Source organism: Pithys albifrons, chromosome 2, assembly GCF_047495875.1.
Source record: "Pithys albifrons albifrons isolate INPA30051 chromosome 2, PitAlb_v1, whole genome shotgun sequence".
NCBI lineage: Eukaryota > Metazoa > Chordata > Aves > Passeriformes > Thamnophilidae > Pithys > Pithys albifrons.
Window position 1 is genome coordinate 65,213,397 of NC_092459.1, and position 26,766 is coordinate 65,240,162.

The following is a 26,766-nucleotide window of genomic DNA, read 5'->3' on the forward strand; positions in this document are numbered from 1 at the left end:
ATACAAACAAAACCATATCATTTTGATTAGTTTTACTTTTATCATTTTAAATTTTAGCTTTATACAAGGAACAAAAGGATTCAAGGTATTCAAATAATTCCATTCAAGTACAGAAAATCTCATACATAATGGTTTTGCAGTTCTTCATATACTCCAAATTAAGACAATGAAGAAGACATCTCTGCAGTGACAGACTGTGTATTAAAGCCACATTAAACACTTGAAGCCAAGATTTGGAAGATGTTAATTTGAAAAAAGGTGGGAAAAAGTTAGTGACTTACCAAAAGTTACTATACATCCTTGAGTGGAAAAGAGTACATATTCTGTAAAACTATGAAGTACTTCAGACAAAATATATAGTAGCAGAACTTGACATTTAAGTGGAAAACTTAATTCCAAATACATATATCCTGGTAGAAAAATTATATTGAATGCAGAAAGTGAAATATCAATTAGTTGCACTTCTTGACAGATTGTAAAAACAACTACAGGCTGAAATGTTTGAACTGGGATTTTCACGTATCTTTACTAAGTAACAAACTAAGTCAGCCAAATACAGTACTTGAATACATCCAGACTTCAGGAAGCTTGCCAGAATGTCTGACTTGGCAGAAGAAGATTAAGGAGGATCTAGCCCGGTCAACAGGCAGTATTTTCAGCTCTGCAGGATTCAGGGGGTTTTGGATTTTGTTTGTTTGCTTTGTTAGTTTTCTGTGATTTTTTCACCTGTCTTTTTAATACACATTCAATTTTAAAAGAATTATAGAGGCTCAAATATGGAACCAGGAAGCCTTCTTGCATTTCATGGAGCTTACAAACACGTCTGTTGGCTTATGTCAAAGGCAACATATCTAGTATTTCTTATCTTTAAATTCAAAATTAAAAAAAAGGCACAGAAGAAAAGCAGTATTTTTCCCCTTTATACATTATCTTCAATGTGATTTCTCCTGCCCCCTCCAAGCTTCCCTCCTCCTTCTCATGTTCTCTGTATTTTACATTAAAGATTTCCTGGTATGACATTATCCGTGTGGCCTTTCCAGCTCTTTTATTCACATGCAGAGAGGAGTGTGGGTAACTTATAAAAGTAGCTGTAAAGTAAATATGTCTATAAACTTTGACAATTTAATAAATGGCAGTTATTTGTCTGTATTCAATAGTGACAACAATGCGGAGGCATTTTCCCACAATAGATAAGTGAAAACCTGGTTTTGGGTATTGTACACTTCAGTCACAGCAGTAATTCCCTGACTGATAGCCAGCTGTCTTCCAAAAAATGTGAAAATATAAATACAGTCTCAGCATTCACAAGAATAAGTGAAAAATACAAGGAATAAAACCCAGAAGAAAACAAAGAATATTTTTTTATTTAAAAACAGTTTACCCTTAAACACCAAGAGAATGTAAAAAGCTGACTCGGGTCCTCCCCAGCAGGGCTCATGAAACAAAGCAATAGTCAAAAGCAACAAACCTGGGGAGAGCACAGGGAGAAATAGTTTACCTGCTATTCAAACAAAGTTTTAACCACTGTCTTTGGACTGTTCATGAAAAGGAGGCCTCAGCACTTCAAAATGCATGATAATTCTAGTGGGTTTGGCTCACTCTCCTGCACCCTGACTACAAACACACAGCCCCAGCTGGGGCCAAAGCCAGCTTCGATAGGGTTGTACCATTCCACCCTGGTGGCCAGAAGAGCTCAGTATAGCACAAGGCACAGGAACATGATGGGACAGTTGGATTTAAATCGCAGAACTACTCCAAGGGCATGATCTGATTCACATCCTCATTTCTCCATCTGTCTGAAAGATGTGTGGCAAAATGGACTGGAGCTGCTGTATTAATAATATGGATTCCAGCCAGGCCTGAAGTGATAAGGAAGTCACGGTCTGTGATAAATGCACAGCATCCATATATATAATGCAAAAGTTTCATTCACAATAAAAGATTGCAGCAGCACAGCTGTATCTAGAATCAATTGTTCTCAGTGAGAAAGCTAGAGCCAACATACAAGTTTCTGGAAGCAGCGTACAGAGCAATTTCCCCAGAAGCATAAAGCACTGGGAGTTCCCATTGCTGCTTCTCCAAATCAAGTGAAGCTTGTCATATCATCTTGAGCCCTTTAGCTTTGAGTGTTGGCCGAAAAAACAGTACTCCCAGTACACTGGCAAACTGACAGCCTTGAAGTGCAGATGAGCTCTGTTGTTAGAAAACATTGGTCATAAACATAAGACCTGTTTGAAGGCCATCAGTCCCTGCTACCCTGATTGTAGTTGGATCTTGCAATAAGAGCTGAAGAAATGTGACAAACACAAGAACTCAAGTTCGCAACAGCATTCTTCACCATATCAAATGCAGGCACTATTTTCCTTCAGAAATTCTCTTATGAAACATATCAAATATTTCTGAGCACTTCATTAAATGCACAACACTGACAAGAAATACGCAACTCATCAAGTGATTTTATTGGTAGATCCCAAAATTACCATTTCAAGATGTAAACTAAAACCTCAGTCCTGCAACACAACTCAAGCATGTAGCTCCTTGAACCCACTGATTACCATTAAAAGAACCCCTCTCCTTCCAGGCTTGTAGCACAGGGCTCAGTTAACATCAGTCTCATGAAGTGGGGGCCAGGTATATAAGGAGATGCAGGTTCAATCCTTGAAAGAACTGAACGCATTACCTTAACGAATATGGATTTAAAATAATATTAGGATGTTCTTCATCAATATTTCTGAGGAGATGAGTGAGCAACTAGTTCATGATAGACTTCACACTCAAGAAAGTCCTCTTTCTGTCACATGGAAGGATTTCCTAGCTACCAGCTGTCAGTGGAACAGGTCTTTAAATATTCTGCCTGTTTTAGCAGGTCACAAAATACTTGTGTGGTCAGGTTGAGGAGGGCAACTTTGGCGGTCCTTCAATTTCCTACTTGAGTGCCAAATACTTATAAGAATAGACCAGTGCCTCTAGATAATACTGCCACTCTTTTGAAAATGAAAAGCCTATGATTTCAAAAACTTTGGAGTCTTTAAATAAAAATAATGTTCTACTACTACTCAGTTGTGGAAAAAAAAAATCTCTAAAGACATGAGACACAAGAGAAAAGTTCCATTTATACATATCATATTTATAGTCTCAAGAAGGCTCTCTTTGTATCTAATTTTGAGTGAGTACAGAACTCCCAGAACTGGGATCTAATACCAAGACTCTCACTGGGTAGGGATCCTAACTGGGGTCAAAACTTGAATGCAGCCATTTTCTTTCTGGGAGAGTCATAGCAGAATCATATCTTCCTAAAGGATTTCCTTTTGCCTACCAACTGTATTCATACAGAAAAAAACCCAGGACATCCCATCTTTAGAAATAGGGACATGACCAGACAGAACCATCTCTTGGCCAGACACTGGCAAAATTCCCTAACAATTAGCTTCATACACAACTTGATTCTTCAAATACTGTTTTCCATTGTGAGAGATACACCCTTTCAGGAGATAAGATTTGACCATGAACATGAAATTTTTACACAGTGAAAAGTACAAATACATAAACTGATAACTACCCTTCCCAATAAACAGACATTTAGAGGAAGCATATGGTTTGTAATTATCTCAATAGAAACTAGACATAACAGAACCCAAATAACTTGGATTGCCTGGCTTTCCTGAACCATAAAAGTCCAGATTGGCTAGGAGAGGTTATAATCAAACTCCTATCACCTTAAACAATGTTTTGGTCCTTTCATCATTTCAAGCACAGACTACATTGTGTGCATATGGGAAAAAATGGTTTATTGCACCTAGAAGTTGGGACCATTTTTAATTATTCTACAAAATATATGTTGCAGAAACCACTGTCAAGATGTGTCTAAGGGAATTAATATTAAGACCTACTTCACAAAGCCTACAACCAAGAACAGGTGTTTTGAGGTTTTTTTCAAAGCATTTGGTAACTTTTAATGCCTTGAACTGCATGATTGGTTTTACAGCATGTTCTGACCAAAGAGATGACCAGAACCTAATGTGGCTGTAAAATAATAATAAATTCTCCTGTGTGCTAAATCCAACCCCTCCAAGGCTCTTTTGCCTGCACCACTAACGGACACAATGCAACAGAAGCAGCTTCCCACCTTTCCTCCCCTTCCCCTTCTGCTCTCCTCAGCTTGCTGAGTCTTCAAGAAGCTGACTTTAGGAGTTTGATATATTGCTCCAAAACACATAAAAGGTTTCTATTAATTTTTTCATTGCTCATAAAACATCAAAGCCACATTCCCATCTAGTTTATCAGCAAGCAGCATTTTGCCCCTTTTTAAAGCTAAATAAAACTACAGGGAGCCAATTAAAAAAGGAAAACCTAATAACTAAGCTTTCCTCTGTAATTATTAATTTCTCAAATTTAAATTTAGGATATATTGAGGCCTGTCAGACCACTTCTGATATCAATGGCATATTTTGAAATTATTGCTAGATATATAATTGAGTAACTAAACAACAAAGAAAATGGCCATACTTGCTATTAGCAGGCTTACATTTGCTAACTAAACAGTACCTATCAAATTTCTTCAGAATCAAGTGATAAGTAATTGGGAGGTACCTGTAATGCTGCAGCTCAAGGGGTGAAATTACTTTGTATCTTTATTTTTACTACTTTGGATTTCTTGGTTTTAAGGATGAGGTCAGCCCAAGATGAAGAATGTAACCTTGACAACCTCATTTATCTTAAGACGTGCAGCTCGCTTTAACTAGTAGCAAGTAATCCATTTTTGCCTCTTACCCTTCGATGTCCTTAAATTTGCTTTGGAAGAAATATGGCTGGGTAGGAGGTGAAATCAATGAATCTGAAAACAGAGTTCTGGCATGTCACTAGATGGTGGAAATTTCAAAAGCAAAGAAAAGCACAGTTGTTGGGATGAAAGATGATTTCTATTTAAGAAACTGTTGACTTTACAGTACTCTAATGTATTTTACATGCTATTAGTGCAAGTAAAATCCAATATTAACACTGACAGAAAGACTAACTGTTACTATTGCTTATTTTCTGTATATTAACACTGTGCAGTTGGCAGTAAACTGCAATGTGTTTCCATACAACAACATGGAATATATGATTCCATAACACACCTCAAAACAACAAAAACTCCTACCCCTCAAACTCATGATGCAACTGGCAAAGGATCCTACTTTAAATCATAACTTCTATCATGATTTTCATAACAACTGTGTCTTTTTAGGCTGTTCTAAGTACAGCAGAACAGCAATTTAACATATGGTAGTTGCTTTAACAACAGTAACTGTTCTCTTTGGTGACTGTCTTCCCATAAAAAAAATCTCAAGAGAAGCAATGGTTATCATTCCCGACCAAGAAAGAGCAAATGCAGAGAGCATTGCTAACATTTGTACTTACAGAATAGTACTTTTATATTTTAACTTCAGGTCACACACAGCTAAGACTGCAGTATTACAGAGTGTAACCTCTGGTTGAGGCCTTCTCCACGAACTATTATGGTACTCAAATTATTTTTAAACAGACAGAAAGAATCTAAACCTGTAACTGCTTTTTTAGGATCAGCAGCACATTTCTAAGATGGTAATCCCAGCAGATGCTAATCACGAGACAAAAACAAACAATGCCATTTATGAAGGAATATTCAATCAATCATATTCTTTCAAGTATTTTATATACACAGCTAAGATCAAAATAAATAATAAATTCAATAATTAGACATTTTATCATTCCTGATGGATACCAACCACAAAGGGAAATGTTCCTCCCTTCAATGCCATCAAGGAGCACTAAGGTTGAGCCATCCTTAGAAGAAAGCTGGGCAGGACCAGGGGAGGAGAGAGGGTGCTGGGTGCTCCCTACCTTGCTTCTCCATGCAGATCACATCTCTCAGATCCCTTTGCATTTGCTGTCTGCCTCCACAGCCAATTCCGAGCAAAGCAAATAGACCACTAAAACTGATATTCCAATCAGAAAGGCAGACACTGGGAAGACCTTTATGGCATTGCAGTGTTTTACTTTGAGACTCTGTGGAGCAATTGGGGGTGTGGTTGTTTCTCATGTTCACATGATAAAGCTGAGAATCATATAGCAAAAAATTCCACTGGCAATATTTTACTTGGGATAAACAAGCTATGGACAAGCAAACTCAGGCTGATGATCAAATTACAATTTTCAGTTTAAATGTAAGTAATTTTTAAAAAGCTTATAATTCAGAGATGGTCATCTTCAACTACTTATAAATAGCGTCTGACCAAGACAAATTTTTACACTAGGTATTAGTATACCACTTCTTTCTTTTCTTTAACAAGGAACCTTTACTCCTCCAGGAACGTTTGGATTGTTTTAGATTTCTCTCAGTCTGGAACATGAATTTAGAAATGAATGAAGACCATTAGGATTCAGAAGGGCTTTAAAAAAACTAGCTATTTTTCATCAAGATACATCACATTTGATTACTTCATGTAAGCTACATTTAGTCTCCCTATTTTTCACTACTCATATTTTATATGTACGCATTATGTATAAAACTTAATACACAATTTTATATCTTACAATTTATTGATATAAAAGCAAAAAATGCATCAAACTCAAGTGCTATACTTCTAATTGCTTGAGAACTAAGAATTAATTACCATTTAAACAGAAAAGCAAAAGTAATTCTTTAAAAATGGGATGACTGACATTAAAAAAACCCCTCTCCATAATTTTCCAGACCTCAGGTTTAAGCAGTTCAGGCCACATAAGCTTTCTATACTTCACTGATGACTGGAACACTGATCTTTAGCAGGATATCAGCCAGCCAGGACATCAGGGAAAGTGCTTGGCATTTAAAGAGTAAGTTATTCTACCCATTAATAACCCAAACTCTGTAATCAGTGACTTAACCACCATTACATTACAGCAATTTCACCTTCACTTCTGATGAGGAGTAGGCTTTACTATACCCAAATATTTCACAGTGTTCAGAACAGTCTACCTTTCACCACCCTTCACTGCCCTAGATCAAGAGAGTCACCACTTCCTTCTCTTCTTCACTGAGCTGAGGAATTTTAGAAGCCCATCCAGTTTACAGCCTGTTGGCAACTGAGAAAGAAAGTGGGACCCAACTAGTGTAGCTCAATGACAAAGGAAATTCACCAAAATGCTTTCAGGAAAATAGTCAGTTAATTCAATGTTGTAGTTTGATGTATCATGCACTATCAGAGAATATGATAGTGCACAGCACAGGGCTACAAGCAGTCCAGCTGCAGCAAAGCAAGTTGCTTCAGCTGTTGCTAGTACTCAACTTCAGCAGACTGGAGCTAGCCCAAATTTCAAGGAAGTTACAACAGGAGTCATTATTTGTTAGGACAAGAGCCTACAACCAGTTTTTCAAAGAAAGTTGTGCCACCCTCTCAGAGTGTGCAGAGGGAGGCCAACAATTTAGTGAGGACTCAGAAACAGAATATCCAGTTTCATCACTCTTCCACTTCCAATTTCTCACATTTCAAATCAGATTTCAAATCCACTTTGGCTTCACCACCTCCTTTTATAAACTCTAGGGTTAAGAATTTCAGATATTGTCTTCATACAGACACTTCCTCCTCCATCAAAATATGATTTTAGAGGGGATTAAAAGCTGCTGCAAAATGAGGCTATGAATAGTAAGCAAGGAATAAAAACCTGGCACAGGAAGATTATATTACTGGGAACAGTGAGACTACAACAAGCATGTACTATGTGTTCCCCAGCATTCTTCTAGCTTCCAACAATTTTCAGTTAAAGGTATTTCCTAGGTTCACAGTGGGTCTTTCATTTGGAGCTGTCTTCTCTGGTCTCCCCTTCAGCTCATGATGTTTTTTACATTCACAACATCCTTTGGCAGAGAAGTCTACAACACTGACCACATTCTGCATAAATAGCCAAGACTTTTTATCACCCACCTCACCCACCTACTGTAAGCACACAGATGTTTTTGTGTCCGCCTCAGCTCAGCAATGTACCATTAAGCCTATGAGTGCACTATTACCATAGTTGTCTATGACTTCATATACACATAAGATCTGAAAAAGCTTTAGATAAGATGCTTCATTTCCCATCTATTTTTGTGTTTCCTTAAAAGATATGTAGTAATAATAAAGTGTAACAGCTTTCTCCATAAACAGAACACATTGAAAGCCCACACTGCACTGGCAAAATGCAGCATACAGCATTTACTATCCTAAATTACCATACCCGTGCTTTCCTGCCATGAAAGAATCAGCCTTCCCAAAATTTGGAGGTAGAAAATACTCATTCTATTTTTTTCACTGCATTTGAAGCGTATGATCAATTGGGCTACACTTGCATGTTTTTTCTGTGCAGTGCTACATATTACAGCAGAAATAGCACACAACAAAGTCAGAGGAGTTACAAAACCGAATGACTCTTATCACGAACAGCAACAGAAACAGCTGGTAGGCTCCCACTAGTGCCATCAGGTACACAATGCAAGGAAAACCACTGCTTGTTACTATAGGATATTTTACAATGACATAACCTTGTTGTCCACAGGGATTTGTCAGTGGCTGTTTATAGAGTCCAGGTGTAACATTTGTTTCCTTTAGGATGCAAGTGTGAACCACGAAGTCAGTAACAGAGGCTCCAGCTGTGGGAAATCTCGCGTCTTGCTTAAAAAAGATGGTGTAGGAAGAGGGAAAGGAAGAGTTTGTGGCAGTTTGACTTCCTCACATCTTCTTCAACTATGCCTACTTCTTAATGCACAGAAAAAGAAGTAGCTAAGTTGATTGGAGAAACCTATTAAAGTTCCCACATCCATACATCTTTTCAAAGTGTTTTGCATAAAGCTACTGCTAAGGTAGCACTTGACTGATATCCCAAAAACTTTGAGTCTGGGAGTCTAACAAATGGATACTAAGGCAGACTTCCTCTGGTTTCTTTGAACACAACCTATATTATGAACAGCTGTTCATAGGTATCATGGCAAGAAAAATTAATCAGTTATCCACAGGATGAAACACTTGTGTTTTATGAAAAATACTCATCAACATCAAAATTTAATTAAGATATACAAATGTTGGTTTAATCCTATAATATAGATAATTTGTAATGGAAAAAAAAATCTAGAATTGCTCCCCTAAATGTTTGCAAACGAGCAACTGCCCAACATCAGACACCATAATGAGCAGCCACAGTGAACCACAGCGGCCTCTCTGCAAGTGAGAGGAGGAATTTGTGCAGTGGGTGGGGTACTCCTGTCACAGCCTAATTTCCAACGGTTAACTATAGTAGAAGTTTAAGAGTTACTTTTCAGCAAACACAGGCAGAACAAATGCTAATTCCTTTGCAAGCTAAAACAGAAATACACTCAGTCCACTTCCTGGTATTGACATAGTACATTGTTCTAAATGTATCCATTGTAAATAGAATATAATAGCTTTGCTGAAGGAAAACAGTTAAGAAATAGTTATACGTGGATTGTGGTAGGAGTTTTTTGTTTTAATTTGTTTGTCTAACACTCCTTGATAGCTACACAAGCTTCTTGAAAAATATTTTTCCCTGTGTGATATACACGCACTTCCATCTTTGCAACAACCAAATCTCCAGGTCCTGGGTTTTTTTCTCCTGGTAGCACAAAGCAAGCAGTGACATTTATAAATGTAACTGTTGACTTTAAAAGGTTTGACAGAAGAGGTGGCAGAAAAGCAAATAGTCTGCCCACCCACTGGGGACCCTCGAGTCAAGGACTAAGTTACAGTAACTTAATTACAGGAAACTCCTTTCTCAATTGTCTGCTTCTGTGTGCTTCATGGCCTCACTGGAGTATATGGAGCAGTGGGTCACTGGGTGAGGGGCAGGGAGGGGAACTGATAGGTTAAAGAAACACCAACTTCTTAAAAGTTTCCAGATAATCAGTTACTTGCCAACACTTTGCTCAACCCAGCTTGACCCTGATAAACATACAAGGTTAATTGTTAAAAATTTGTAACAACAAATTTATGTTTTTCTTTTCTTTTAACCAATGATTTTAAGAATATTTCCTTGGAAAAAACCCAAGCAGTAATAAGATGATAAAATGCCTCAAAATAATTGCAAAAGTTCACATAAACATTTATGCATGTGAGAAGCAGTGATATTTCAAACACGAGAAATTAAACAACCACTTCTCATTTCTGACTCACTCTTACCAGTGAAACATTTCTACATACTAGTTAACAGTATAAATGCTAAGTAAATAGAGATATATAAGATTACAGACTAACTATGGAAGTTTATCTTGTAAGTCTCTGCTAGAGCAGTCACTGGCATATCTAATAATTTTTGTCAGTAAACATTATCATAACATGTTTGAAAGTATTTATGACAATAAAACAGAAAAAACAAAGTTTTAACTTCCAGCATTAGTGATTTAGTATCATTAGAAGACACTAGCATGTTCTATCTCTAGCAGAGCATTTTCATCAATATGTAAGAACAGGTCTTTAAGTGAAGATTCATTTTTATTCATTATTTCACCTTTTATTAACATCTAAAAATTAGTTTCAAATGAGCAATTGAAAAAAAAAGCATCCAGATTTAACCAAATTTTGTTTTACTAAACACTGCATTTGTTAAAGCACACAGTATCATTCAGAATATTCTGAGTTGGAAGGGACCCACAAGGATCACAGAGTCCAACTCATAAGTGAATGACTCATACAGCGATCAAGTCAGCAACCTTGGCATTACTGGTATCATGCTCTAACCAACTGAGCAAGCATATTTTATACAAACTACTGGAATAACTTCATGAGCTCTTATCACAGCAGAATACAATGATAACTGCAATTTGAAAATGAAGACTTAGAATAATCTTATAATTAATAGAATAATCTTAACATTAGCTATATTTCACTATAGGCTTTTGTTCTAACCAGACTCATCACAGTGCTTTTAGTATAACTATTTATTTATAAGCGGGACACGCAGCGTGTATCAGAGAGAACACAGTCTTTGAAAGACTAGCTGTAATTGCTTCTCCTTTCATGTTGAGTTCTCCTAGTAACATATGCTAAGATTTACAGTAAATTTCAAAAAAACCTTCTGCAGTTAAGCATAACTTAATACCCTTTATGTGAAGAGAAATGCCTTTCTTTGTTGTTATTGATGTACTTCTTGAAATTATCATTGCAGCATGCTCTTCCATGCCTTTCAAATGTCTAAACTGAGGTTTAAAAGCCACAAAAATATTTAAAACTAAATTTCGAGATATCTGTCTCGAGGCACAGAATAAATCAGCCTCAGCTATAAGCTTTAGTCAAACCAAAACACGTTTGAATTAATACAGACCTTGTGTGAGGACAGCAATGATCTAGAAAGCAAGGGCATGCAAGAGCTACTATAGGTTTTGATACAATTCTGTCAGAAACACCCAACAACCTTCATATGAAATAGCAAATTTCTATAAAACATTTTAATGACACACCTAGCAGTGATTCTGAGGAAGGACTCAAACAAGTAGGATCGCAATTGTTTTCTAAGAATAAATTTTCCCTGAAAAATTTGGGAACTTAATGGACTTTGAGAAGAAGAAGTGGTCTGACTGCACATTTCAAGATTCCACTGATTTTAGTGAAAATCATGCATCATCAATTGCTCCTTTTATCAATCACCCCACATCTTAAATGTCAGCTTTGGATCTGTGAGACTCAAGTATTCCATATGAATAGCTGGCCTTATTCAACAAGAACTCTATCCAAATGGGACAAACCATCTTTTCCAGTGTTGAAATCCTAACAGTCTACTGCTCCTTCCCCCTCAATGTATATTTTAGTAGTATCATGGATGACAAGCTAGAGAGGGATGGAGGACTTACAAAGAAAGAAGTGAAAATTCCTTGCTATTTAGAGAAATGTTCACATGTAATACTAATTGAGCTCTCCCTTAAACTTAAGGCCAGTAAGGAAACTCACTTTTTGACTTGAAAAGTTCTTCACAAAATCACAATGATTCTTTTTTCTTTTTTTTTCAGTAGTCAAAAAATAGAAGAAAACTACTGACCTTCACTTCTGGGCCCAGACTCTGTACCACCTGGTGTTTTATCTGGCATCTCTTCAGATACAGGCTTAGTAAAACCTAATGGACACAAAGCAAAGAAAGCATTCTTCATGAAAACCGGTGTGTTTCAGTAAGGCACTCCCTTGCTCCATGGCTTCTGTGAAGGATGGATTTTCAGCATTTCTGTATTTATATGTAAGAAGTGTAAACACACAAAACTCCTAGGAATTCACTGCAATGCTGTTCAGTAGATTCTCACCTGGACATACTGTCAAGTAGGAGGCACATAAGGACCCTAATTACACCTGGTGAACTTCTGTCTTTGATCTTGTACATTTTCTCTCCCTCAGTACATTTCTAGTGAGAGGTCTATGAACTGGGATGCCAGAGCTGCTTACACTCACACACTGCTGAAGTCAACAACACAGTGACCATGCAGAGAGTTACATCAGCCTGCAGTAAACATAAAATACCATGAAGTTAAGGCTTTACTACATTGTAGACCACCAATGTTTCCTCCATCACAGCAAACGGCAGAGAAGAAAAGGCTTCTCAGAAGACAGTGAGCCCATCTGCTCTTACAGCAACATTATATAACCTCTGTGGTACTGGCTAATGGTCAACATGTGGCTACCACATATTGACTGGGATTTTGTATCCTCCATTTTATCACCTTTGACTATTTTCCCATCACCAGCTAGACTGACATTGGACTTACATAAAAAAGCCTCAAATCAGATAAGATGCATCAAGAAAAGAGAAATCAGAAAGAGGAGAACTCTCTGCCTGAAGAGGACTGTGTGCTAAGTGAGGAAGGGACTTCACCTCAGCGACAATTCACATAGCTCAGTGCTATGTGCAGCACTATACACAGCCTTGGAAGTATAAGCAGTACAACCTTAACTCCTGAAGAATTCATTCAATCATCTAGTTTCTAACAATGCTATAAAGATCAGATTTGGCATGCAGATTTCAGACAACCAAGATATCCAGAATTATGGGAGATCTTCCTGAATCACCCTGCAATAGAACTGAGACTGAACTCCAATAAATGGCCTTTCTTTCCTCCTCTTGAATTATTTTGCTTTCAAATTCATACAGCTTGTTTTTAATCCTATCACCAGACATAAAATGAAAATGTTTCTGCCCTAGCATCCAATAAAAGGCTGGATTTTACATTAAAATCAAACTATATGACACATCCAGGATTTTTTAAGCCATTTAAGTCACAAAATTGTATTTCAGGTGTGTTATACAGGGCAGGTATACTTCATCATATTTAATTCAAAATACTTAAAATACTTAGAAACTTCTATTTGACACATGTGAGGCTACAAACCACTAGCACATCTTAGAGCAGAAATTAATTCCTATTTAGCTGATGGAAACTCTACTACATATGATTTTCTAGATCAGCCAATTCACCTCTAAGATAAAAATCCACCAGGTCTTAATTAGGAATTACTTTGTCCTTAATATACATGTTTTAGCCACACAACAGTATATGTACTGAGGATTGTGAATGAGCCAAATATCTTTAACTCCCTAAAATTAACAGTGATAACACTTATCCACCTGAAGGTTTTAGTTTATGAGTTCATAAACCAGAGGTGGAAAGTGCCACAAACTGAACAAATAACAGTGCCCACAACAGAGGTTTTAAACAACTATAAACACCTAGCAATCTCCACAATCCTTTACAAATCTTCTGTAAAACAGAACTCACTTTCCAGAAGACAACCATAAAATAAATTGGTTCTTCAAACAGATTACTCAAATTTAGTTATTTATCATCACTAAACACTTGGCTAGAATAAATACATCAACCAATTCTAAAACTTGGCAAGCTCATGTCTAATCCTCTGCATTCAGTGATGCACTATTGCCTGTGAACATTGGACCAGTTTATAAGTAAAATTACAGTTATCCATTGATTTACTGGTAGAGCTGATAGAAACTAGTTAATCACACAATGCATTTGAACCAAAAAATTACATCGATAAATACTGTATTTAATTTCTGTGATTCATTTCAAAATCCAAAAAAAGTTTTCGGTAACTTTTATATTTTAAATAAATCTTTTCCTATCACTTATTCAGGGAACTACATGTTTAAAATGGAAAAACATGGATATCCACAGATTTGTATTCAGGTTTTGGTTGGTTTGAGTTGCATAGAATGAAAATAAATATGTAAGTAAACATCACCATAAAAATGTTCATGTAGTTACTCACTGACATGACCATGATAAAAAACAGTAGTCTCGGAAATAATTTGGGGCTTCTTTATTAACATTTTGTACAGGCGCTAAATATAAGGAAGGAAAAAAAGACTTTCCCCTTGCCTCTACCCTGACTTTTATTTAAGTTCAATTTTTTCTTATCTAAAGTAGACCAACATTTTCTACCAGACTTTCTATGGAAATGATTGCCTTATTTTTGTGTTATCAAAACTTATCACCAGGAAAGCATTACTACTACAAGTAAGACACACACCAACAGTCATTTCTCCAAATTTAGTGGATTCCTGTGCTCTTCACTCTCTATGGAGCATGACCTATCATTCCCACCACAAAACTGGGTGGGATTCCAAAGGGCGTTGAATGACCCTTAGCATTTTTAATAATGGAATAGTAACTTGAAACCTGAATCATTCAATTACTGCACACAAACCAAGGTATTCATTGAACAGGTTCAGACCTGCCACAGCTACAACAACTCTGTTTCAGGAGTTCATTTGGATAATCCATGGCAATTTTAAATACTAATGGTTTTCGACAGACTTACCAATTTTGCAGCTCTGCATTACAATAAATGATAGCTAGGGAGGCTTAACATAGTTACAACAGAAAGTCAGCCTCTATGCCTAGAAAAGTGCATCTTTAGAACACTGTCTAGAAACTCTTAGAATCATAGAATTACTTAGGTTGCAAAAGAACTCTAAGATCACTAAGCACAGCTGTTAACCTGACACTGCTAACCCCACAACTAAACCATATCTCTGTTTATCTATCTATCCATCTATCTATCCATCTATCTATCCATCTATCTATCCATCTATCTATCCATCTATCTATCCATCTATCTATCCATCTATCTATCCATCTATCTATCCATCTATCTATCCATCTATCTATCCATCTATCTCTACATATCTTTCAAATACCTCCAAGGCATATAACTTCACCTTTTCTCTGGCCAGCCTGTTCCAATGCTTGACAACCCTTTCTGGGAAGAAATATTTCCAAATATTCTTGTCACTGCCTGCAATGGTTTTCAGTAATGAAACAGTCCGAAACGTGTTGCTGTTTCCTAGCTTTTTCTAAATCACACAGGAGGTTAGCAGTACCAGAACAGTTCAACTAGATGCAAAAATGACAGTCTTCAGCATTTTCCCATATCATGGTCAATTACAAAAATTACACCTAAAAACTGTGGTTCAGTAATGTGGCACAGAACATATTTTACTATTTCTTTTAAAAGCACAGAAATCCATATATTTTAAAATCTAAAAACATGCATTCCTCCGTTCTGTCTCATTAATCAGTTCCACACTGTTGCTAGAAATTGCAGAATATACCAAACAGCTTTAAAAAAGGAAAAACAGAACTTTGCTCTTGTTTTCTGTAACATACCAAGTTTTGAATTACTAAAAAACCAGAAGTCAACATTTAGCATTCCTTTATTTATATAAAAAGTTCCTCCTTTTAATCTAGGAAGGAAATCTCTGAAAAATACATCAGACTAAGAAAGTAAATCTCTTTCTCTTCAGTAAGTTAAGCAGGACTTCTGTAAAATCCAGCAGAGAAGCAGCATTTGGGACATAAGCTTGTTAGTAAATATAAAAAGAAAGTAATTCTTGCTCACTTTCTAAACAAATAATTTCCATTTATCCAATCTTATTAGGAACAGTATCCCAAAGTTTGCAGTAATTTCAAGATTAATCACATAGAGTGCCTTATAAAAACATTCCTGTTAGACCCAACCAAATACTCTTGCAATATAATTATCAATACAGCTTTAATTGTTTCTGAATTTCAGGGTCAGCTATTCTAATGCTCCATGGGGTACTTCATATTTCTGAATTCATCAGTCAAAGCTTCTACCTATTGCTTACTCCAAGAACTTTTTCACAGAACATCCTAGTAAGAGAACTTGAAATACATATGCATTCATAATTTATGAATAAACACAGCCATACTGTTTACATTTCTCAATTAAGCAGTCTTTAACAGCAACCAAAAACATTCAAATGTATGACCATGCATTTTCACAGGCCATAATCAGCTAGGGCCACCCAAACAGGCATACTGGGAGGTCTTAGTTCAAGAAATTTGTTGTTCCCTCTAGTAGATTGATTTGCCTTTCAAATCCTGAGCTGCTAAAAATTGCAAATCAGCTTTACCATCAGGAAAGAAATGAGATCCTTTAAAAGCAGTGTTTAAAACAATAGCATGCTATAGTTGAATTAACAGGAAAACATCAGAATTTGTAATGAGTGGCTAAAAAATAGTCTTAAAAAGCATGCTCACAAACAATATGGATTACTTGTATTTCACAGACCAATATAGTCCTTGTCTCTTAAATTAACTGTACTCCATTATAAAAAAAAAATCAACCCAAATAAACAAAAAAACCCCACCAGTATGGGTTTTCAAATATTCAAAATCATTATTAATTGAAGTATCACAATTTTCACTTTTAAAGTTTCATGGATAAATTTTCATTAGAGAGAAGATTTCTGCTTCTTTTTTGTTCTTTCAGCAATTTATTGCTGTATTCTCAAAAAAGCATCAAGCCCCTTGAAAGAAACTATTGTTCATCATAGGACTGTTTGCAGTTGTAACTGTGGAATCCAACTATGTATGTTGAACAACGATAGTCACTAACCAAAATCTAGGTTAAACCTCCTCCTTTGTGTGAAACCCCTGGTCCCTAGTCTACATCTGTTCTGTTAACAGCAAAGCTATCTGCTGGTTTGTTTTTAAACAGTATTTGGATGAGTTCTTCCTGTTGCAATTCAAAACAAAGTGTAAGAGGGGTGGGTAGAAAATGGATATTAATAGGCTTTTTGACACAAAATATTTTGTAAACAAGTAAGGACTATTAAATGCCCCGAGACAGCCTGCATACACAGTCACCCTTCTTGGATGAATGATACTGGATGTTGCATTTCTGAACGCAAAGCAACTCACAAAACCCCAAAACAGCATTCAAAGTCTCATGTTGCAGGATGAACCCCAGATTCCAAGGACAGCTCTGGTAAAATTCACACACACATCAACATGACCAGAACTTGACATTTGGCTGTTAAATACTGCATATAACTTTGCCAGAGAATAAGGTCATCTGTCCCCGATCTAGTTTTTGCCATTTGTTTGCCTACAAAATCCCTTAAGGAGCAGATGCATTGCTGCCCTGAACACCACAAGAACAGCTTTGATCCCAGGTCACCCAAACCATAAAAGAAAGTTTAAATGTTAAGACTAACACAATTCTTTCACATGAACCAAGAAGTGACACTGAAAGAAACCCTAAATAACACTGACAGAAAGGACAAAAGTTACAGAGACATTAACCACTATATGCCATCAAGCCTCATCACTGCTCCCATTCACCACCACCCCTCAGCCCTTCTAAGTAGCATGGCAATACCTGTTTCAGATTCCAGTATTACTTCAATTTAATAGTTATTCCTTCAAAATTGCACAGAATTCTAATGGCTCCTTTCATTCCCTTCCAGCAGCATTCTGGATGTGAGTGTGAGCTACAGCTTCCCTTCTCCAACAATCCTCGCCTTCAAAGTCCCACAAAAGTCTTCCAGTCCTTTTTCCCCTGCACATCAATGCATAACAAAATGTTCCAGCTTTAGTGACTTTAGTTGGAGTATGGGATTTGTGGGGTATTTTTGTAAGATGCTATATTTTGCTGATTTTCCCAAATCAGGTCACCCTTTCACTTTCTTTTCCACAGAAAGGCAGTAACAGTGGCACTTAAGAGAACTGCAGCAGGAGATGAGCTGGTCCAAACAAGACCATCTGATCTGTGTTGTCAAGAAAGAGCAAAGCCTCCTTTGCACATTTGTCCCATTGATGAAGGTCATATTAATATAGCTCTCTCTACTTCAAAGCAGCATAAATCTACATAAATCTACAGCATTCTCTGTCTAGTTTCTGAAGCTAATTGTCCACACTGCAGCTGCAATCCAAAAAACATAACTTGTTGCCAGCAAGCTAAGACCAAATCACAGAATCCCTTTGCCACTTTCATTCTGGTTTACTGTAATTCACCATGTTTGAATGTGAAAAACATCACAGATGTTCTAATATAAGGAATGAGCTGTCTGGCTCCTTTGTGGTTTAACTGCTACACATATGTCTTCTCCCTCCTCCAGTCTCTGCAATAGTTCTGAATCCATTCCCAGTGCTGTTCCAAGGCTTCAGTCATGGTTTTCCAAACCACTAAAAGATTGAGTTCAGCAGCTAATCACCGCATTTCAGTCTGCAAGTCAAGAGAGTGTATGTTTTACAAAGTAACACAGGATATGAGACCTAGGAGGGAATGTGACACAGTATTTTCTCTTTCAAACTTTGTATAGAACGACCTCATTGAAAAGATGAGCCATACTCAAAGTTTGGTCAATATCCAACCATGTTGCAAGGCTCCTTACTTAACAGCATTTGCCGCTACTATGCCTGGTGAAAAAAAAAAAAAAAGAAAAGAAAAAAAAGGAAACCTTCCCCATGGGGTCTTCTGGGAGGAGGAAGAGGGATCAAAACCTTGACTGACACTCGACAAATATCCCTGTGAAGTATAAGCTCAAAGCCTAAGCAGAAAGATGTCAGCTTTAATTGGTGAAATGCATGTATTTCCTGCATGTATGTATTAACTCTGTTCTGACCACAGCAGTTTCTCAGCTCAGCAGAGGTGTTATGTTTCAAACTCAAGTAATTTCAGTGCAGTTTGTAGAAAATTCCTTGGTATAATTAATGACTATTTTTCTTTCTGTAAAAAATGAACCATTAATGAGTATTTTTGAAAACACTTATACATATTCTCTTCTATACATGTACCTTTGCTCAAGGTCGACTCTGTATTACATAAAATCATGCTGCACTGCAGAAAGCTGACAGAAAACAACCCAATGTCTCCTTCTGTGGTTGGGCAGCTGTGACAGCGGTTTCCCTGGATGATGCATCTCTGAACCGTAACACCTCCGGTTCCAGCAGAGCTCCCGCAGGTGGCACTAGCTGCTGCTTTGTGTGGTGCCACACACAGCTACACTGGCAGACAGAAGTCAATGCTTGCAGCAGAAACTGTCTGTCCTTCCTGGTCAGCATGCCAAACAAGGGCTATAAATCCTTCTAACTTTCAGATACCTGAACCGTCCTGCTTATCACTCAAGTCTGAATTTGGGTTTCAATAGCTGGGCAGCTAAGCTGCTACACCACCTTTAGCTTATTTCAATATTTCCTTATTTCATCCTGTAACCAGAGTGAACAGAATTATTTTGTAAAGAACTGGGCATTTTTCTAATTATACACGTATATTGCTTCTCTCATGCCTTTGTACAGCACAGTTAATCTCAACAGCCCTTCCAGGTCTTTACTGTAGCTAAAAAAACCCACACAAAGGGGAAAAAAATCCATCAAAAATCATGTTTCACTTACATACAGAAGGTCTGTCACTTTGGACACTTTCTTTTGAATCTAAGCTTGAGAAAATAGACAGACTTGAGTAAGGTGGCTCAACACAGGACATGCCTGACATACACTCTGATGAAAAAAAAAAAGGAAAAGCAGGATAAACAGGTCAGTCCCAAGATATTTAGGGATTTGGAAGCAAGTCTCAGCACAGACTGTTATGAGTACAGCAGTAGCAAGTCATAGCTGCCTAGTACAGCTATCTTTATCACAAAATACTGTTGTCATGTACTCAAAGAAATCTGCTACTCCACAAGTACACAATGAAGAACACGATGTATTCCACACAAACCATTTTCTGAGCAGATTAAGAAAGAACCCCATGTAATGCACTACATGTAGTTTCTCTGCAAAAACCAACCAACAGCATAGATTTTATTACTGACATTTACAAAGAAGGAGATGAAACATTTTAATTGAGCTGCCATTACACTGTTTTCTGATTTCATGTTTTACGTCATACTATGTCTACTGTTAAATGCTAATTAGGGCGACACAAAGAAAATTGAATTTGAAACAAACCCATTTAAAAATAAAAACTAATGCCTCAGCACAGACAAGAGCACACGGTTCAACAATTTCTTTACTACGAGAGCTTATTTCTAGTATCCTTGAGTTGTAACTCTTCAGTAATGCATATACTAAGTGCAGATATAGCACAAAAAGTGCATACACCAGCTACAGCACTAAAAAGACTAAGGGATCTTAGGCTACAAGTCCTCACATTGCAGTAACAGTCAAAGCCATAGCCATAACCCTGACAGTTGCCAGAAAAGAATATATGACCTTTTCCCTCAACAAATTCTCTGATACTATTAGAATTTACACAGTGTTTTTGTCATGTCACCCAACAAAATTACTACAAAATTCACACAGCACTAAATACAATCTCTGGTCATTACGTTTACAGCTGCATTTCTGCCTTGCTCACCATTCACCCCTCCGAAATACACACTTCAGGTAAGTCCTCAAGTGTTTTGGTTTTTTAAATCTACATTTGGTATTTGGACTGTTCACGAGCTTTCCCTTTCCTTACATATTCCTCATGAGAAAATACAACTCCAAATTCATTAGGTCTTGGGGTTTTTGTTGAACTGAGTCCAGCTGAGTCCAAGTTGATTACAGGGATGGAGCACCTTTCCTATGAAGAAAGGTTAAGATTGTCGAGATTGTTAAGATTGCTTGAGATTGCTCATCCTGGAAAAGAGAAGACTTGAGGGTGAGCTAACTGTGGCCTTCCAGTACCCTGAAGGGAACCTACAAGAAAGTTAGAAAGGGACTTTTTACAAGGGCATGTAGTGACAGGACAAGAGGGAATAGCCTCAAACTGAAAGAGAGTGGAGTTAGATATTAGAAGAAAATCCTTTACTGTGAGGTTGGAACAGACACTGGAACAGATTGCCCTAAGAAGTTGTGGATGCCTCATCCCTAGAAGTGTTTAAGGCCAGGTTAGATGGAGCTCTGAGTAACCTGGTCTAGTGAAAGGTGTCCCTGTCCACAGCACGGCGGTTGGAACTAGATGATCTTTAAGGTTCCTTCCAACCCAAGCCATTCTACTATTTCATTCTAGTGAGATGCACAGCATAAATCTCACTACTGGGCCAAAAGTTTTGGCTTAATTAAAAAAAAAAAAAAAACAACCAAAAAGCATTCCACAGCTGGATATGAACCTGTCAAACTTCCTCAATAGCAAAGGTTGATTTTTAGTGCACATGGTAAAGAAAAGGAAACTGAAGAGGAAAGAATTTCAGCATTGTTTATATCAGAATTACTTAAATTCCTTTCAAAGCTCTGAACTTTGCTACAATTAGGAGAGATGCTGATTTGGCTAACAAACAATCACACAGATGTACACATGTGAAGTGTCCCTCTTTAGTCTTTTTCCCATACAAGTCTCCAGTGCTCAGCAGCTGCTGTTTTAAGATCCCTGATTAGGGGCAAGGGCTGCTGCTGCTGCTGTTCCATGCTGCTCTTGGATATTAAAAATACAAACAAGTAAACAAGAGCAGTAACCCAGCTAGTATCCTAACCAGTCAATTTTTATTCTTCATTCTCTGTTATGCAGGAAAAACCAAGCAAAACAAACAAAAAAATCCCTCCAGTCTTGCATCTGGCATACAGAGTAAAGAGCCCATGATACCTGCTTTCACGGGCTGTAAGTCTCCTCCAAATTGTTTTTCTATTAGAGATGCTGCCTGATAGCACTTAAAAAACACACTTCTCTTTTTCCTTGATGCCAGTGCTTGAGATATCACTAAATGTCATCTTGGAAAAGACGAATGTTGTGCCAAATCATCATTTCACCACAGGCTTAAGTAGTGGAGGAAGTAAAACCAATATAAGGCCGCAAGGAAGCAAAGCTATTGTTGGAGCGCAAGGAATCCAATCACAGCAAATAAGTCAAATAACCATGAAAGTAAACTATAATACACAAAGCCTTAAATTAATTTGGATCAGTCCTATGTGCCGAATAAATATTACAGTAATGGGTAACATACAAATGAATTCTAATATGTTTAAAGAATTTGGTTATGGTGGGAGAAACAAACTTACCATGTCTGCATGCATTTCACCTTCTGACACTTCCTTTTTGCATTTCGACTTCTGTTTCAGGAAATTTCTTGCCATCCAGCTAAAGATCACTAACTCCATCATACTTTACAGAAAAAGGGAAACAACCTTGCCATTGCTTAGTAAGGACATCAGGCAGCATCTATTATGCAAGGTAGTTTCTCCTGAAATCACAGGGCTATGATAATAATGAAGGTTTTTCTGTGGGTTGTTTTGTTTTAAATGAAAGATTTCTAGCCCTCTTACAGAGAAATTCTTGATATTTTAAGGTCAGTAGAAAAGCTAGTATCTATGGGACAAACAAAATTCATATGCATTTTAACTTTGTGTAGGGCCAGAGTCAAGGCACTGAGATAGGGATCAACGTCTTCCTAAACTCACATAACCAGTATGCAATGTAAACCTTGAAACCGCATTCATGGACAACGACAAAGAGATAAGGTGCCTCCAAAAGCAAATACTCAAGACTACAGAACAGCCCAATGCATTTGCATTTCAGGAGTATAAATACAGAAAAGTCTGATGCAAAGTCAGCTGTTTCAGGGGTATTTTTTTCTTCACTTAAACGCGTTTCTGAATGCTCACTAAAAAGAAAAAAACTTCAAAAGCACAAAATGCTGCTCTGCAGTAAATCAAAATCACAAGTTTATTCTCTCACACACATATTTTTCAAAGCACTGTTGTTTTTCTCACTATTTCAGTAACAACAGAAAAATTAGTATGCATCAACTCCAATTAGGCTGATTTATCTCTTCTTTAATATGTTTGGCTTCACTATGTATTTTCAAAGTAGTAACTTTAGACCTCATCGTCGAAGAAAACCACAGAACTTTCAGAGTAAGGTCATACTGATGAAAGACAAAAATGTCAGCACTGTCCAGAAAGTCCATTTACTTTGTTAAAATTTTTCCTAAACAATGTTAATTCCAAGTAAAGAGTAGACAGTTTCCCCCCCCCTCAACTGTAAACTCTTCTGGAAAGCTAAAGAGAAGGAACAAAAAAAAGGATACAAAAGAATGTTTGGTTTGGCATTGCTGATGCTTGTTGATGAAGGGGAGGCCTCTTAAAACCAGAATAATGGATAATTATCGCTTTTTACATGGATCCTTCGTTAGTTTTGTCTCCATAACACACAGTGACACCACTACATATATAAGGAAAGAATCAGACACAGATATTGACTGTCAGGAGAAGGGCTCCTACAAAAAACCCATTTGTGTGTTTCCTTCAACTGCGATTGCCTGAGTACCACATCACTCCTAAAATGAGAGGTTTAGACATGGGCTTTATAATTATTAGACAAGTAATACTCAGTTGGCTTTTCCAGAAACTGTCATTTGAGCAGCTAGCCAAAGTATAGCCATGCATAGCAAAGTTACTTATGCATGCCCTGTGAAACATGTCTTTTTACCTACAGTCCTCAGAAAAAGTCCACCTAACATTTTGACTAGAGTGAAGTGCCATTAATGAAAATTTCAGGGTGTTTGTTTTCATCACAGAGTATGTAACATTAGAAAACAACACAGTAAATCACATAAAAGAGTCAACAGTTAAAGTTTTCTGAGCTCTGACATGTTCCAGGCTCCCAAACACCGCTGAACCTGGCAGCCCCCAGCCCTGGCTTAGGCAGCTGACTGTAAGACCCCTTCACGCTTCTCCACCTTTCTCTTCACCCTGCTTTGAGAATACATACAGCTGTGTGTACATATGTACATATATTTATATACACCCTGCACACACACACCAAAAAAGAGGACGTTTGTAACAAACTAAGAGCACTGTGTACATTCATTAGCAATTTATCCAAATGAATGGCCTCACAACTCAGATTTTGACATTTCCTATAAAAACACCCCAGTATTTATCAAGCCACTCCAGAGTGCAACTGTTGAGTGTGGCCTGCAAACAACATGCTTTTTAGAGCCAAAGTTTGCAGTTGTCTACAGAACACTCTAACTAGTTGTGATGGAGAATCCAGAGCCCTCTCACTGTATATTAGCTTTGAAAAATGTGTCCCCAGTTGAGAGTTCTCTAACTGCAAGCCTGGTCCAAATGGCTTTTGTGGCACTGAACTGCATTTACAGAGCATGAGAAACTGTAGAGTTTCAAATTACACTCATGTTTATCTCTGACAAAACACACATTTTCTATATGCATACATAAATATAAACACATGCACATATATATTCATTATAAAGAATATGGAATATTAAATTATAAAGGGCTAGAAATAGAAAGGAAATTATTTCGCTCATCTATGATCAGGGCAAGTAGAGAGTCTAGGAGACTAAAACTGCCAAAAGGATAACCACACACAGTAACAATCTTTAACCTGTCACAATTTCCAAAGGACTTTGAATGACCATTTTCACAGAAGCAGCTGACAAGCTGCTAAATGAACAATTTTTTTTTGTTAAACTGCAGCATTCTGTAGAAATGGAAACTCCTACTATAAAAACATATAAATATTCTTATCTCCACTATTCTCAGAAAGGCTGGATTTCTTACTAGACATTGTGTTGCCAAACGCAAACCTTCACTGGCCTCAGACAAGAATACTAGTTCCATTCAGAAAAATCCAACAGGAAAAAATAATACTGCTTACAGTGATTTCCTTCATCTGAACGTTTTATCCTTTCTAGATCAGTCTAAGAGACATGGTTTGATCAAATCAGTTGCTTATAAGTAACTCTCAACAACTGCATGGAGTCTGAACCATTGTGTTCTTTGCTAGGACTTCATTCCACTTCTCAGAAAATAAAATAAATAAATAACTTAGCTTTCAAACACAGAAACAAAGAAATACCTATTTTGTACTAAAATAGTAGTAATCTGACATTGCTTCATGGTCAGCTTATAAAAAAGTATGTGATATTGAGAGTCTTTCGGAGATTTGCAGGATTCTGAAAAAACTATAGTAATTTGCAGTTTGTGCTAGAGACACTTTTATTTGGTGACCTCCATTCTGTTTTGTAGCCTTTAATTAGACAGGAGAAAAAACATCCCAAACTCTTTAACTCTTTAGAGAATAGTGATCATTAGGAAATACAATGTTTGAATACAGGTTATCAAAGGATAGTCAATAAAGGGTTTCAAAAAGTTTTAGCTTATAGTTTTAGAAGGTATAAAGATCACAATGCTTTTTGAAATTCCAACACTGACAGTTTTCACACAGAAAAGGAGTCCAAATTCTCTCTTCACCTTCTCCACCATTTTGCACCAGCAATGAAGGTCACATTTCTTATCTTTCCATTTAAACCACAGTAAACAGTGAAGCTTTTTCTCCCTCTACACACTTCATGGAGAATCAGAAACAAATCATGCATTCAGCAGTCAGTTTTCCCTTTTCTGTCTGGAATACCAGAACTACTGATAAGAGGATGTTTCTCCCTATCTATTCCTACCAAGTAAAATTTTACTAGACTGAAAGATGGATCACGTGTACTTCAACAACAGTAGAAGGCAGCATGAAGAGTAATCAAGTATTTAATTTCTATCTTGAGAAACACAAGGTTATGAAAAAGAGCAAACAGGTACAAAAAGAAATTGAGTTCTCCCTTATAAAACTAACCACATGTCAAGGAGTATCAAATGACATGCAAATATTATGCACTGTATTAGAAGGGAAAGAGGGACACCTTCACAAATAAGACAACTTCACAAACCCGTGTACATGAAATCATGTAACAAAACTGCATGTGAAATCTTACCACAATAAGAAACCATCAGACACACTTCCTTCATTTTTATAACATGTATATCAACACTGGGGTTCCAAACACAAGTGAAATTCTCGAGTTACAGTGTTTTCCCACTGGCAAGGCAATACATCTCTGCAGTACAATAGAGACGGGTAGGTCTTTCCAGTTATTTCAATTTATGTAAACACAAAACAAAATCCAGTCACAGGAATACCACTAATAACTCCCAAAGAACATATTTTAAGATAAAAAGCGTTACATTTCATTGATCATTAGATCTAGTACTAGAAACAAATACAAAAAAGGACAGGGTGTTGCAGGGAATCTCTGAATAGGCTTGACTAAAGTAAATATTCAAGAGGATATTACTCAAGTCAGCACCAAGAGCTTCAGCCAGTTTCCAAGGCCTTTTGAATTCTCAGAGCTAAACCCTGTGAATTCAGATGAAAGTTCCTTTTTCCCCACTTTTAAGGGAAGAAATAACTTCTGTGAATTTTCTGTAAAACAGCCTTCTGGGTTTAGTAATTGGGGAATAAACCTGCCAAGACACACAACTAAGCATTCATAAACCTTAATGTTTCATTCAAATATTAAGTACTGATGAAAAAACACAGAAGTATTCCAATAATGTTGTTTCGGGTTATGTAATACCATCCCTAGTACATAAAAATCCCAGCTCCTCCATTCTTGCTGCCTAGCCCACATTTTGTACTCTGAGGAACACAGGGACACGTGGCGCATACTAAAAACAGCAAGTTTCCACTGAACATAGCG

General features: G+C 37.1%; 1 protein-coding gene across 4 annotated transcripts in view; it reads right to left on the reverse strand.

Moving 5' to 3' along the window:
- Nucleotides 1-26,766, reverse strand: part of PLEKHG1 (pleckstrin homology and RhoGEF domain containing G1) — a 175,076-nt gene that overhangs the window by 80,227 nt on the left and 68,083 nt on the right. For 3 of the 4 annotated variants that reach the window (XM_071549324.1, XM_071549327.1, XM_071549325.1), the window contains one exon: nucleotides 12,022-12,096. The exons of the other annotated variant lie outside the window; for it this stretch is intronic. In XM_071549324.1, the coding sequence (XP_071405425.1) occupies nucleotides 12,022-12,070 (49 nt within the window). In that variant the 5' untranslated portion in view covers nucleotides 12,071-12,096. The remainder of the gene's footprint in view (nucleotides 1-12,021; nucleotides 12,097-26,766) is intronic. 4 annotated transcript variants of the gene reach the window in all.